The 15,667-nt window shown below is 42.3% G+C and overlaps 2 protein-coding genes across 5 annotated transcripts in view; one reads left to right on the plus strand and one right to left on the minus strand.

Moving 5' to 3' along the window:
• The window catches only part of cramp1 (cramped chromatin regulator homolog 1), a 31,024-nt gene extending 23,240 nt beyond the window's left edge, over positions 1–7,784 (plus strand). The window contains 4 exon segments of the mRNA XM_080724701.1: positions 845–1,034; positions 2,177–2,344; positions 3,166–3,311; positions 3,687–7,784. Coding sequence (XP_080580827.1) covers positions 845–1,034; positions 2,177–2,344; positions 3,166–3,311; positions 3,687–3,785 — 603 coding nt within the window. The 3' untranslated portion in view covers positions 3,786–7,784.
• Positions 7,785–8,534: 750 nt separating this feature from the next.
• dhrs7b (dehydrogenase/reductase (SDR family) member 7B) lies at positions 8,535–15,602 on the minus strand. 4 transcript variants are annotated; one of them, XM_080723988.1, is made up of 7 exons: positions 15,564–15,602; positions 13,496–13,693; positions 13,057–13,175; positions 12,667–12,880; positions 12,387–12,479; positions 11,742–11,894; positions 8,535–10,384 (listed from the first exon to the last, which is right to left on the minus strand). In XM_080723988.1, exons 2-7 carry the CDS (start codon positions 13,650–13,652, stop codon positions 10,179–10,181), a joined length of 942 nt encoding a protein of 313 aa, XP_080580114.1. In that variant the 5' UTR covers positions 13,653–13,693; positions 15,564–15,602; the 3' UTR covers positions 8,535–10,178. The 4 variants fall into 4 exon arrangements, with proteins under 4 accessions (XP_080580114.1, XP_080580115.1, XP_080580112.1 ...); XM_080723989.1 differs by having other exon boundaries at positions 12,667–12,877; positions 15,473–15,592; XM_080723986.1 differs by having other exon boundaries at positions 15,473–15,592.
• Positions 15,603–15,667: the final 65 nt, after the last annotated feature.

Below are 15,667 nucleotides of genomic sequence, written 5' to 3' on the forward strand. Positions count from 1 at the left end.
AAAAGTTTTGGAATTTATCAAGGGTCCTGGAAAAGATAGCTATGCATTGTCTTTGGTTATTGATTTTGTTAATACCTCTGAAATGACAAATTAAACATGGGCCAAATTGTCAAATATTAGAGGCAGAAATTGTGAAAATAGCCGAACTACATGCTCACAACGCCTCGCGTTGCGAGGCGTTGTGAGCATGTAGATCTGCTATTTTCACAATAGAACCGTGTTATACAAAATTCCTCAACTCTTAGTGCTCGTCAGGGTGCCGGGTCCCCAGTTAAAATATGATTTCGGGGGTCACGGCCTGAAAAGGTTGAGAACCACTGGCATACACTTCCTGTCTTTGGGCATTGCGCATAGGAGTAAGCGACCTGTTATTGAGCTGAATTATTGTTATATAGTCCTGGAAATTGGGTTAAATATTCTGGAAAAGTTTTGGAAATTAATTGGTAAAAATGCAGAAATGCAGGGAAATGCAGCCCCTTTCGAGCTTGTAGGTCGAGATAAAGTTCTCAGTCGCCACGACTGATTTCAGTCATTTGGATTCCATAGAAGCCATTCTTCTATGGAAGCATGTTGCACAGCGAAAACAGCCTAACCTACACATTGAGAGCTTGTATTGATATTTTCAGTTATCATTTTAATGATTTGAGCATTTGAAGTGGTCAAACTAGTCACATGTTCAGAAGAATCTACCATAAAACCCTAGGGGATATTTGAGTACAGCTGAAAGTGAGCTTCCTGCCCTACCTCTGTGAATTTGTAACAATGAAATTGAATAGGTCTGGTACTGGAAAAAAAGAGAACCATTATGAGCGATGACGTTCAACATCCTGATTGTCTTTCCCAGAACGGCCCGCCTCCTCCGTCGCCTTCTCGCGTGGCCGACGGCAGCGAGTCCCTCCTCTCCCCGCCCAGCGTAGCGTCTCTGCTGGACATCTCTCTGCCCGGACCCCCTGAGGAGGCCCTGGCCCCTGGAGATCCCCAAACACACATCAGCGACTCCATCATTGAGCTGGCTATCAACTCTGCCCACTATGGTGTGTGTGTGTGTGTGTGTGTGTGTGTCCAGTGTTCCAAGCGGTGGCGTATCCAGGAATTAGATTTAGTGTAGGCGAATGCCGGGGGGGAAACATGAGACGACGCACGACGGGGCTTGCACTTTAAACTCAGTTTAAACAGCTCTCTGGAGTTACCTGTGTTCTTTGTATCATATCTTCTTTGCACATACAAGAACAATGCTCAATACAGCTTTCTCTTGTCAAATGTTGACAAACGATGGTGACACGAATGGAGAAAACTTTGGTAGTTGATATTTTGGTGTTAAGCAAATAGAAAGTGGTAGAGGATAGCTGATAAATGATGTAACATTGCTTGTGCAGGTATCTAGTGGCTGCAAAAGAATAGTACTATGCACTGAGTAAAGTCCTGTCCAACTAACTTGGACTGAAACGTGAGCACTTTTGACGAGGGACGGGACGATAAGCGATATTATCGTTTATCGTGATAAAAAACACTCGCGATAATCGTATCGTGGGGATTTCATTTATCGTGATATCATCCTCCGTCATGCACTGGGATCAATTCAACTTTTAGAAGTAAAAGAAGTGTTGAAAATTGGAAATATGCCAGTGCATCTGTTATAAAGGGGCACCTGATCCATGTGTCAAGCTGATATTTAACGTGACTCCGGAATGAAGCAGAACGGAAAACATTTGACTTGGCAAATTCTGCAAATGTTTTTTTTAAGGAACGCACACAAACAAGCATTGAGTAACAGTGGCTCTGAGCAGGCTCGGCTATATTAAACATTTGCTGTCAAAATGAACACTGTGTGTGTGTGTGTGTGTGTGTGTGTGTGGGGGGGGGGGCCAGTCACAATTATTATATAATCGTTTAATCGCAATTATTTGACATAATCGCAATTATTTTGTCATAATCGTCATTATTTCCATGTTGAAACATTTTCATATTTTTTTAAGCGGTGGAAATGGCAGATCTACAATCGCGACGCGTTGAGAGCTTCGGCTATTAAGTATAAAGTTGTCAAATATGTCAAATATGCCATGTGCAACTTCAAAGCCTAAAAGCCAAACAGAAATGTAATTGTCAACGACAAAAGCTCAATTAATCGTCATGTAAAATTCTCAATCGTGACAGCCCTGTGTGTGTTGTGTTGCAGGTGAGGAGACCTCCCTGTCTCCGGCCAAGCTGAGTGGCAGTGACGGCTCTAAGCTGCTGGCGTCCTCTCCTCCGGGCAGCCCCACACGGGGCTGGATCCCCTCGCCCAGCCATGACCCTCAGTGGTACCCCAACGACTCCTCCGACTCCTCCCTGGGATGCCTCCTCTGTTAGTCTGTTTAACTCTCTTAGCCCATTTAGGCCTAGAATTATTGAATGCTTTAACCAGTGAAAAATAGCAGATATACAAGCTCCCAGCTTGTATATCTGCTATTTTTGAAAAAGTCATGAAAATGTGTGCAAATCTTTGAATATATGTATTTTCAAAGCGAGCGGTTGTAACTCAAATTTTGCTTCTGGGTGGTCCCTGGAACGAAATATTTTGAGATGCGGGTCTGTGGCCAAATAAATATCATTTTGGGGGTCCTTCACATGAAAAGGTTTGAGAACCACTGACATTAGTAGTCTCTCAAGAACAGACTAACTGAGCTCCAGTTAAGTGAAAAGGACCTTTTCTTTGACGATGGCTGGCCAGATGGCTGACAGAATCATAGGTTTTTCAAAAAACCTTAGAAGGATTCAAAAGACACTTATAGAATTGGGTAAAAATTCACGATTTTTCAAAAATAGCAGATCTACAAGCTCGCAGTGTGAGCTTGTATATCTGCTATTTTTCAATAGTTAAAGCATAAAATAATGATACACAAAATGTGTACCCATTCTGAATGGGTTAATAAACACACACACACAACTGTCACAACTACATACACACATTTGATGTAACCCATTAAAGGAGTAGTTCACCCCCCAAATAACTTTTTTTTTTATCCATTACTCACCGCATGGAGACTTGAGTTGAGAAGAAAAAAAAGGCATTTTGGGGGTGAACTACTCCTTTAAGACCCGAGGCCTTCAACAAATGCCTTCTAAATAAAAACGATGACTGTCATATCTAATCATACGTGTGGTGTGTGTTTTGGTTCCCTCCAGCCAGCCTGGTGTCTCCAGACAAGGGCAAGCGGTCCACTCTCACCCCCTCCGGTCCCTCCAGTGGCACGGCCCTTCTGGGCCCCAGCCTCCTGGACTGCAACTCCCACGATTCCTTTCAGTCCCGTGGCCTTCCAGATGTAGCAGAGGTAAAGGGGACCCTCTACAATTTGTATTTATTTAGTTTTAATAACTCATTGATTGCCACCATTTTCTTTCGACATTGGTAGTTAATTGCCACATTTCACTAACCTTTGAATATTCTAGCTATGCTCACGCTAGGGCTCAAAAGATGCACATGGTTGTGCTCTCCGAATGGAAAATAATCCCTGTCCAGTTGCGTCGATCCATTCCAAAGTTAGCGTGATCCGCGTGGACCTCGCTTTTCCACACTCTCCCCATATAGTGGAGGGGTGCGGGCAAAAATACATATGAGATTGGGCCGGGTCCTTGTAGAATGGGCCTCTGGTCTTAATGGGACTAAAGAAAGATTGATCCTTTTGATGGTTGATTTCACCCTGCAGATGGATACTCAGCTGGCCTGTATGATGAGTGAGAGCAGCGTCGACTACATCGCCCGCTTCAATGACCTGGCGCAGGAACTGGCAGCCCCCCCTCCCTGAGGTAGACCGTAACCCCCCCACCCCTCACAACCATCTGCAGCGGACTTGGCAGGTGCCATTTGATGTTGGACCGACAACAGCGAGGTGAAGCCTCGCCGTCTGGACTGTTGCCAATCCTCCATCCCTTCCCTTTCTCCTGCCTTTTTGGAAGGAACAAGGTGGAACAAGGCAGTGACAAGAGGCCGACCGTGAAGCCATCCGACCCCTGACCCGTTTGTTAAAAGTGCAATAATATAACGATGAACTCTGACCGTTGTTTAGAACAGTGGTTCTCAAACCTTTACATTTCAAGCTCATCCCTTAACTCTGACAGTATTCAAATCCATTTGGTTCCATTTGTACACTGTCAGAGTTAGGAGACTTGTAAGGGTCAATTTAGACACCCCTAAAGGAACCCAGAGTCCCTGGAATCCACATTGAGAACCACTGGTTTAGAAACACAAAGTAAATAACACGCGTCGGTTTCATTGATTTTCTTTGTTTTGTTTTTTTCCGTCTGTGAAATTCTCTTATCTATAACACTTTAGGAAATAAATACCGTTTACAAAACACAACCTCATGTACAGAAAGAAACCTATGCCATATCTAAAACGAAATGTCATTGTTCCCTGGTTCTGTCCCTTCTGGATCCCCCCCGTCTTTGTGCTGTTGTCCTCGGATTCCTCAAAAGATTTTATGGCCTCGGCGCGTGCAGTTTAGAACCCCAAAAGGACTGGTTTTGAACATGCCTCCCTGCCGTGGAAGATAAAGTGGCGTTCTCTCTCCGACCCGTTGGTTGATCTGTGAACACTGTAACTTGGGTAGAACAAGTTCACTTGCTCCATTTCATGTGTTCTTGGTCAGGCTTGTAAGCAGTTAACCCATTAAAACCCGGGGAAAGCATCTGTGTCATTTTCTAGATTTGAGATGAAAAGCATTATTTTATACTTTGGCTATTCGAAAATAGCAGATATACAAGCGCATTGCCGCGCTACAAGCTTGTAACATTTGTGCAAATGTTTGTTTAAATCAAACATTTTTAAATAAAATATTTTGAGATGGTGGTCCGCGGTCAAATGCATATGTTGTTGGGGGTCCTTGACATGAATTGGTTTGAGAACCACTGATATAGCACCATACGTTTTTCAGAAAACCTTTCAGAAAAGAATGGGTCTCTGGTGTAAATGGGTCAGTGAGGATTTAACAGTTGAACAAAACAGAGAGGTTGCTGTTTTTCCCTTTTCTTTGACGATGGCTAGCCAGATTGATGGGACTCTGGCCTGGCTGATGCCCACATTTGGAGTGATATGATATAGTTGAGAGGCTGAAGGTGAAGAAAAACCATCTCTTGGAAAAAAATCCCAGAACGCCTACGACATGGCTCTGATCAAGCTTCAAGCAATTAAAGAACACATGGGAAGAGGGATGTTAATCCAGAACGGAACACAGCCCTGGTAATAAGCTGTCATTGTTGGGTCAAAGTCCATTATTATTCAGCACACGCAGCAGTAGTCCTGGTTTTGAGATTAACCTGGTTCAAAATATTAAGACCTGAGTACGATTCTAAGGAATGTCTTCTAAAATCCCAACAGTTTCCTGAGGTGTTACATTTTCTTCATGTCAAGGTCCCTGGAATTATTATATAAATGTTATGACACAGATGCTTTCTCGGTTCTAATGGGTTAACCACATGAACCAAAGTGTCCCCATTCTGGCCATGTTCTAATAGGCGAACATTCAGCAAAAATAGATCTACAAACTCACAGTGCAACACCTGAGCTTTTGACTAGACAGTCAAAAATGAATAAGCCATAGGAGAAGGGGTCTCTTATTACCGTAAAAGTCTTCATATCGGAGTTGGGTCTTTCAAAATCTGAAGTTCATTGTGGTGATTGTAATCTTGTGTTCGATAGGGTAAAGCAGTGGGTGCCACTAAAATAATCTGCCATTCATTTTTCCCGTAGAGATTTAAAAAAATATATTTATATTTAAGCCTAAAATCAAGCCATCCAGGATCCTGGTGACTATAAAACCTTTGATTCTGTGAAAATAAAAATGTAAAACCGCTAAACAAAGGGTATTTATTAAACGTAATATCATTATTTTATTTTTATTTTTTACAGATTCAAATGTTTTAGTCATGATTCACCTGGATGGCTTGATTCTAGGCTTAAAACAATTTATATAAATATTTTTTGTAAATCTCTATGGGGGAAAATGAATGACCAATATTTTAGTGGCACCAGTGACCAGTAAACCACACCCACTGCGGTGGAGTTCATTAAGAAATGTCAGCACCTAGGCATACCTTCCATCATTTTCCAGCTTAAAGTTGATAGGCACAATAAGCATTTTATGCTTTTCTTTCAACTATATAGATGTATCTGTCAAACGGACACCCCGTTGTATTCATGTTTAGTGTTTTATTCAGCAGTCACTGAAGAGTCAAGGTATGTGGCTCCTGCTAGCTCATTGTGGGGCGTTTGTTGCTATTTTGTTGGAAACCGGTATGAAAATACAGAATGTCATTGTATCCCAGATACAATGTATACATACAGTACGAACACTAAGGCCATGGTCAAACACTCACTTTATTATCTTCTTTCCGATCACTACCGTAATTACAGCCCCATGATTAGTAGTGGACAATGGTGTCTCTGCTGGTTAGCAGAAATGTTCCTAACAAAACCAATTTCTCAAATACAAACTTTGTATTTACAGAAAGCTTGCTTAGTGGATCCTGGACCATGTGTTTTAACCCATTAAGGCCTGGGGCTAATTCTAAAACAGTTTTCTGAAAAACTTATGTTTCTATATCAGTGCAGCTCAGGTTTTTTTGGCATTTGGCTGCCAAACCTCCACCTCAAAATATGTTTGTTGTTCCAGGGACCCCTAGAAGCAAATATTTGAGTTAAAAATGTCGTAAAAACGTTAATAGATTTTGCATACATTTTCCAAAAATGTCAGATAGCAGATCTCCAAGCTCATACCGTGCCACGAAGTGATGCGCTATGAGCTTGTATATCTGTATATGACCGACGCTTTCTGGGTTAAGGTGAGTAACCCATTAAAAGTTGGATTTTGAGTTTCGCGTCTGAGGCGTACGGATAATAACATTTACTTTTACATAACCAGTACTTTTACAGTGGACTCCATTTCTCCTTATATTTGCAGCTTGACATATTGCATATACACACACCAGGTGTTCAATTGTGCAGATTTCCTCTGGATGATTTCAATTAACCAGCATTGCAAATGGCAGTATTCTAATCAGCATCTCATCTCAGCATAATGTTTGTAAACTTCCTCTTGGAGTGATTATTTTTCAGCTTTTTGTTTTGTTGTTGGGGGGAGTGGGGGGGGGGGATTAACTCTTAAGACCTGATTCTACAAATTCTTTCAAGATTTTTCAAAAATGTCTTCTATTCATGAATAGCCAAAGTTAAAATCTAAGAAAGATGACAGATGCTCCCCTGGTTTTAATGGGTTAAAAAATATGCCACAAACAGGATTTCACATGTGAAACATGTCACCTTCAAGCACTGTGGTGCTTTCAAAGATGTAATATGACTCATTATTTTTACATTACACGGTCACATGAAGTGACTGCATAATGTACAAATCTCATGATGTATTCTGTGGATAAGGAAAACATTTGTAACATTGTATTTCTCACACTAAAAAAGCAATGACATTCATGCTTCTAATTCATTCGCATATACAGTATATAATATAATATAATATAATATATGGTTATGTCTTTGAATAGGGCATGCAATGGCTTTTAGTTTCTTCTGAAGGGTTTATTTGTACAGTTACAATACCAGTATTGACTGTGCTTTTGTTTTCTTTTTTTGCAATATAAATTCTTATTTGGACTATTTATTGATAACATTTGCAAAATTGTGTTTAAGTTAATATTAAGATGACATCTAAAAAACAAAAACCTGATGTGTAAAGAGTTGTTTGTAAGCTGTGTTTCTATTCTGTGTATAAAGATAGTTCTGGATACTAGCGACTCTGACCAACCTGTTCATGATCACACAAACACCACACATTGTTTTCATGTCAGGACCCCCACACTTATATGTATTTGGCCACCGGTCCCCATCTCAAAAGGTGTTGTTCCAGGGACCCCCAGAAGCAAAGATTTTAGTTAAAAATGTTTGGTTTAAAAAATATATATTCAAAGATTTGCACAAATGTTAAAGATTTTCCAAAAATACCAGATCTCCAAGCCCATAGTGGTTAGTATATAAAATGACACTGATGCTTCCCCGGTTTACTTTAAACCTATTTTATACTCTCACTGCCTCAGCATGATGGCCTCAAAGGTCTATCTCCCATTGTCTATAGGGATATCCCTTTCCCTTTTAGATCCATTTTTGAAACATTTTGGAATATTTGCGAAACAGTCAAGCAATTTTATGGTGGTCCCAGGCACCACACAGAGATGACTGATCAGTACTCTGCCTTGATTTGAACACGGAAGACATTTTTACACATCCTCCAACAGTTTTTTGTTTCTATTATTGTGAAAGTTCCTGCATGTTCTTGCAAGTACAAAGTAGGCTCATCAGCTAACAATACCCAATGCTTTTTGATGACAACATTCATAAGCTAACTTGATCCCACAATAGCAGGTGGTGGTCTCATTTTTCAAAGAGTATGTAGTGCATGTTTCCAAGTTGGCTAAATCTACAACCGTTATAGTAAGTCAATTAAGTTTGATAAAACTAGAAGATATCGTAAAAATGAATTGGCTGTGACTTGACACTTTATTTTAACCACTTGAACTGGCGTCCCTATTCTGGGCATGTCATAGGCAAAGATTTGGTGAAAATAGCAGATCTACATGCTCACAGCCTCACACCGCATCTCACTGAGCTGAATGTGAGCTTTTGGATCGGCAAAGTTTGCAAAGAGAGGAGTAGAGGGGAAAGTAAGTAAATAAGTAAGTACATGGAGTTAAAGTGTTTGAATCATTTTTATGTTTTGCAAGTAAATATCCTGTAATTGTGTTACTACATTCATTTTTTAAAGCAAAACATAAATAAATAAAAGCTAAAATCTTCATGAATTAAAAACAAACTCAATTATCTACAAGCTCACAACGTGGCGCTTTTGTAGATCTGCTATTTTCACTAGATTGGGTCCTGCGGAGACATCAATCTTTCTTTTGGGTCTTGAGCTATAGGTTTGGGAACCACTGGTTTAAATGACATTCAAATCCTTACGGAAAGGTGCATATTAATTAACATTAACTGTCAATTCCAATGGCTGAAACAGGAGTTGTGACATCACACGGTACAACTCCAAAGTCCTAGGCAATTAACTCCAAGATGTACCACAGTTGTGATGTGTGAGTAGTCTCTGAGCAAGCACTGAACACCACTACTGTAAAGATTGTTTTGTTAAGACAAACACTGCACACATTTAGTACACATTTCAATATTTAGTTCTGAAGTTCATTTGTCTGAAAGAGACACTCATAGTAGTTGACGGGAAACTCATGAACTCAATGACGAAAGACTAGTAAGTTTGTAAAGTAACTAATATGTAATATATCACCACCCATGGATGTGGTATATAAATTCATGGAGACATTTTTACTTATCAATGAAAAATGGTGAATGAAAGTTGGCTTTGTACTGCCCCACACCTTCCGGCACCAAGACTCCCAAGTATTGTTCCCACTGCTGTGGATGTGGGCGTGTCAGTGATATTCCACTGATGATGTGCACATGTGACTAATGACAATCTATCTAACCGGCAAACAAATATGGTCCTCGTCCCCTTTGTTTATATAGTTAATCACTTGGCCGCTTGGCCAATGCAGAGCTTTGCGGGACATACAGACGAACATACATACATACAAACAAAGCCAGGTGTAGGAGCGGTTAGCACCTCTCAAAAATAATCTGCACCAGGTCTGCAATATTTGGTGCAATAAAATAGTAAATAAAATCACACCCAGTGTGACGTAAGCGGTGCTTTTCATGAGTTCATTTCATTAAGCGTCCACCGAAGCTTGGCCAATGAGCCAAGTGTGGGGCATACATACAGTATACATATATATACTGTATACAGTACATAACAAATCCAGATGTAGGAGTGGTTAGCACTGCTCAAAGGAAAGGTCAGGTTTACTAAGTAATGAATGGTTTAAGTGGTTAAATGTCTGGAAATACACATTACCGGTAATATGAATCCAACACGATACTGTTGTCAAACAAGTCTGTGAAGCCATCAATGGAATTGGAATCTATGAAGAAGTTGAAACTGCATGCAGTGGTGGGGGTGGGGGGCCACTGCTTCATCTCTAAGGGGTCGTTGGCCTGAAACACGTTGGAAGACCCCTGCATTAAACAGTCTCACACATGTCGTTTGGACCGCTTGGCGTACCTCTGTGTCTCACTCAGCTTTAGCTTTGTCTTCCTTGCGAGCGCGTGAGGACATGAGCCTGAAGAAGAGTGCGGGCCACAGCGTGCGGAGGTAGACGGCGAGGGTGGGCAGCGTCTCGGCCATCAGGACGTCTTTGCTCCTCTGACGGACAGCCTTCAGCACTGCCTGGGCCACGTCGCCGGGGTCTCGGCCCGTCGCCGTGGTCTTGTCTAAAACTGGAACCAGTGTAGGACGAGGAGTCGAAGAAGTTACACCATCAGACAGCATGCAGCAACAGACACACAAACACACACACACACACACACACACACACACACACACAGCTTTTGTCGTGCTGAAAACACCCATCTCCAATGCCATATTCTAACTTTATGCGAAGCGATGCGTTTTGAGCTTGTAGATCTTGAATTTGAATCCCTGAAAAGTTACAGTTTTGGAATATTGAGGTTTCCACCCGACAGAGAAGAGATAGATATATATACAGTATACAGATCCATCTAAAATATGTATAAAATGTGTGTAAAAGTACATTTTCTTGAAGTTTTCATATATACTAGATACATTGTACATTCAGTGAATTATTCCAAACCTTTTTTTGTTAACATTTTGAATTTTTATGGCATACATATCCAAGTATACCTGATTGCAGACCGGAGCACGGGGTGGAGTGAACGCGGCAAGGGGAGTGAACACGGCAAGGGGAGTGAACGCGGCAAGGGGCGGAGTGAACGCGGCAAGGGGCGGAGTGAACGCTACCGTAAGTGAACGCGGCGGTGGGCGGAGGCGTTTGATTATTGTCCACGACATTGCAAGCGGCGCGAAGGCCAGCGGACCTTGGTCCTGCTCTTCGCCCCCGAGCGCCGCAGGCGCGAGTGGCCGCGAAGAGCGGGCCAGGGCCGCGCGGCCGGCGGAGCGCCGCGCGAGTTACGAAGCCGTGGTGAATGCAATCGTTATATTTATGCCCAGGCCGTAAGGCCTGGGCAAGCCCACGATAAACATCAGCATTGATGGCTGAATGGATAGCGTCGCCGACTTGAGTGCCAGAGATCACTAGTTCGAATCTCACCGTCGCCCCACTGCACACGTCACCGAAGCCCACGATAACCGCCGCGTTCACTCCGCCCCTTGCCGCGGTCACTCCGCCCCGTGCCGCGGCCTGCAATGAGGTAAGGCTCTACATATCAAAAGTCCATATTTCAAAATATTACAATATTACACGAGACCACTCAAAATAAGGATTTATAATAGAGAAATGTCAACCTTCTGAAGTCAGAGTTGCTTGAAGTCCAAAGTCAAGTTATGATTTGGGGTGTTTTCTTTTTTTTACACAATATTCAATTTTTTTAGATGGATCATACACACACACACACACACACACACACACACACACACACACACACACACACACACACACACACACACACACACACACACACACACACACACACACACACACACACACACACACACACACACACACACACACACACACACACACACACAGAGAGAGAGAGAGAGCGTAGCATCATAATAGTACATTTGAAGCCATTTTCTTCCAAGTTCCATTCTTACCTCCATACTTGGAGCCGTCCCCTGTGACAGCATTGAGTGACAGGTTGGTTCGGATGTAACCGGGGCTGATGACGGTCACTGGGATCCCATAGCGCTCTACCTCTGCTCTTAAGCAGTCAAAGTAGGCCTGGGTGGCATGCTTGGAGGCAGCGTCTGACCAAAGTGGAGAGGTGCATGTGTGTGATGGTTACAAATCATAGAGGTGAAACATTGTTCATTATTTTTGGTTAAATAAATGAAGAGGGGAGGGCAGTATATTTTGTGCGGACATTCCCCTTTTCTTAACTAGATCGTTTTTGTTTTTTTTTGGGTCCAGCTCTGTGTCTTAAGAACTGTGGGGATGTGCATATCCTGCGTTTTTCATACAAATCATAGATAAACACTTAAGCCCTATTGCAAAAAATAGCCAACCTGAAGACTCTACTAAGTATCGTGGTACAATGTGTTGTAGAAGCTTAGAGATCAGCTATTTTCACCATCTTTGGTTAAGAGATGGGGTATAAAGTGATATGGCTCCAGGTTTATTCGTATACAGTCAAAACAAGTCAACATGCCAAAACAGAATTTGTTCTTAAAAGACAAGAACAGCAGCTTCATTTCAAACAAAACGTCAATGTGAAATAACATTTTACAGTGCGTACTCACAAGCTGATCTGTAAGGAATAGCTATTTTCCCCTGAATACTGCTGATGACCACAATATGGCCACTGCGACGACGAACCATGGAGGGAAGGATGGCTACAGGTGAAGGAAAGAACAATGACAGTGAAAAAACTTTTTCTGCCTTTACTTATAGTAAACAGTGAATAGAGAGACCGGAAAACAGGGATAGACCTGGCAGCAAATTGTATTTTCTATTTATTAAAGAACTGGAGAGGCAGAGAGACTGCTGTTACTGAAAATAATGATCTCCTCCCTCACTAACCTTGTGTAAGAGCGACTGGTCCAAAGTAATTTGTATCCATGACGTTCCGCTGGACCGACAGATGCGTCTCGAGGATATTGCCCCGGTAACTGATGCCGGCGTTATTGATGAGGATGTCCACCTGGCCGAAGCACCTCAACACCTCTTCTGCTGCGCTCTCCACTGTGTCAGTATCAGCCAGGTCAAAGGTCACCACACAGGGGGTGTGTGTCTGCTAAGAAAGAAAAAGATCAAACACACACACACACACACACACACACACGTCACGCACACACAAAATCATTTCAGTGGGTGTATGGGAGCGGACGGTAATTGACTCCCGTAACTTCCGGGAGAGGTGGGATGTCTGTGTGTACTGTGTGGACGTGTGTGCGTGCGCAGTCTGCGCACCTGTCGCTGAATGTCGGACAAGCTTTCTGTGAGCTCCTGGACCACTGCCTGTAGCCGAGTGGCGTCTCGTCCACAAAGTACCAATCGTGCTCCTGCAGCATGGAAGACCCGCGCACACTCTGCAACCAGAAACACACCTCTTATCCACACTCTGCAACCAGAAACACTCCTCTTATCCACACTCTGCAATCAGAAACACACCTCTTATCTAGGGATGGAGCTCAAAACAAGGCTAGCTCGATAACCCGATAACATATTTATTGAGTACCCGGTATCAATAAGCTTTGGGCTTATCAATTTGTTATCGAGCATAGCGCCCCATGATGTCATGTTTAAACAATCAAGACAAGAGGCAAACAAGAAATTATTACAGTACTATTCATAATATAAAGAATAAATATATCATGTTAAATGTTTCGCAAAATGACTGAGGCTTAACCTTTCCCTAGGCCAGAGCTGGCTCCTGTGATGACCACCACAGCATCCCGGACAGGAGCTCCCGCTCGCAGGCGGACCAGCATGCGATAGAGCAGCAAGACGGCCACGCTGCCCAAGACCAAAGGCAACATGCCGCCTGCCGCCATCACACGCTCCATGAACACTGGCCCCGCCCCCGCTACGCCACACACAACCTATCCTGATGGAAAGGGACACAAAGCAGTAAAGTCATTGTCACAATTACAGCTCGACGTTGAATCACTGAAGAGGGAAGACCCGATGCCTTCATAAAATCAGCAGTTTTTAAACTTTTACCGTAATTCAAAGTTATTCAAAAAGGTTTTTCAAAGGCTTTCAAAAAATATCAGATGTACAAGCAAAAAGTGACGCGCTGTGAGTTTGTATATCTGCTATTTTTGAATAGCAGATATAGCCTGGCACAGTGCCACAGATCACATTCAACCCAGAGTCAACTCAAAGAAAGGGTCAAACTCGTTCTTCTGCTATACCACAAAAATGTGGAATGCCTTACCGAAGGCCATAAAGGAGTGTGGATCACTAGCATCCTATAAAATTGCCCTGAAAAACCACTTACAGGCAGCAGCCGTTCGCAACTGGTAAAAAACCTAGCCCAACCCTACCCTCCCTGCCCCTTCCTTGTATATACTTGTATATTCCTTGTATATATTTACTGTTTGTTTAGATTTACTGTATATTCCTTGTATATACTTACTGTTTGTTTAGATTTACTGTTTTCTTTTCTTTTTTTCCCCCCTTTTCTTTACATATCTACTGCATAGTACTGTGTTCTATTTGTCTGTCATTCAATGTTATATGAGATACTTAAATGGTTTCCTGTTGAAATAAGCTTAGTCTTTTCATGGATCTCCTTTTAGTAGACCTTGTACCAGTGAACTGTACCGTCATGAATCTGTACATTTTCCTATGCAAACTTCTAATAAAGCCTTCAATCAATCAATCAAAAGCCTAGAGAAGCCTTGAATCTAAAATGACAAAGAAACTTTCCCAGTTGTAATGGGATAAACCCTTGAAAAAAAAAGAAAAACGGACCAGAGTGAGGTGCAACAAAATAGCCCATCTACAACCTCGCAACATGTTACACTGTGAGCTTGTAGATCTGCAATTTTGGGGTGAATGTCCCCCCCCCCCCCCCTTTTTTTGGGTTTAAATCCTATTAGTAGACCTTGTAACTGAACTGTACCGTCCTGTGCTTTTCCTATGCAAACTGCTATAATAAAGTATTCCATTAATCAATCAATCAATCAGTGCTGTGGTGTCTTGATCAGCTTGTTAAACCTGTCAGTTCCCACAGCAGAGCACAACTGCTATTAGGCACACAAACCAGAGCATCACCTGTCCCTCCATCACTAAGGAACTACTATGAAGTGCCCTTGAGCAAAGCAGAGAAAAAACCCTCAATCCTCAAGTGAGGAATAATAATGCTAGTAGTAGTAGTGCTATCGTGATCAACAAAATACATAAAGGAAATATTTTAGCTCTGGAACTACATTTCAAGTAAAGCACACAGCAGTGTTGTTAGTCGCTTTCGGGACGCTGTTAACCTTTTTATTTTATTTTAGGGAAGGCGGTAACCAGCAGCCAGGGTCAATGGTCCACCACTCTTCCTGGGCGTTATGTGTGCAGTTGTTATAGCATGTAGTACCAGACAGTGGTACCAGACTAGTGCGAAATCAAGGAGTGGATGGACCTTCAAGAGACCCTGGTTACACTTAAGTGACTGGACATTTGCTTACGTATCACCAAGCAAAAGTCAGATTCGATTATATACATCTCTGATATAGTCTTTATCCAAGGCTACACTGAAGAAAATGTTTGGGCATACTTTAAATTGTGGTTCCCTATTTATCACTCACTCACTCTCACTCTCTCACACACACACACACACACACACACGCGCGCGCCAGAACATCATGATTTTACTGGGTTTACTACTCACCAGAACAGAATAACGTTAATACAAGTAACAGAAATGTGTTACTAGCAAATAAGCGAAAACTAAATAGGCTGCAGAACCCACTACAACCCACTTGAGTTGTTGTTGTGCACTGACATCCAAGTCAAAACGGTGGTGATCCGGAAGACCAAGAAAACAACCGGAAGTGTTTTTCTTGGGACGCCTGGCATTGTGGGG

The sequence above is a fragment of the Nannobrachium achirus genome, assembly GCF_963921795.1.
Source record: "Nannobrachium achirus genome assembly, chromosome: 4".
In the NCBI taxonomy this organism is placed as follows: domain Eukaryota; kingdom Metazoa; phylum Chordata; class Actinopteri; order Myctophiformes; family Myctophidae; genus Nannobrachium; species Nannobrachium achirus.

Coding starts and splice junctions, on each gene's coding strand:
- dhrs7b (XM_080723988.1), bottom strand. CDS start 13,652: ATGGAGCGTGTGATGGCGGCAGGCGGCATGTTGCCTTTGGTCTTGGGC. Junction 11,895..12,386: donor TATTCCTTACAGATCAGCTT/GTGAGTACGCAC, acceptor CACTTTGGTCAG/ACGCTGCCTCCAAGCATGCC. Junction 10,385..11,741: donor GGACGGCTCCAAGTATGGAG/GTAAGAATGGAA, acceptor CACTGGTTCCAG/TTTTAGACAAGACCACGGCG.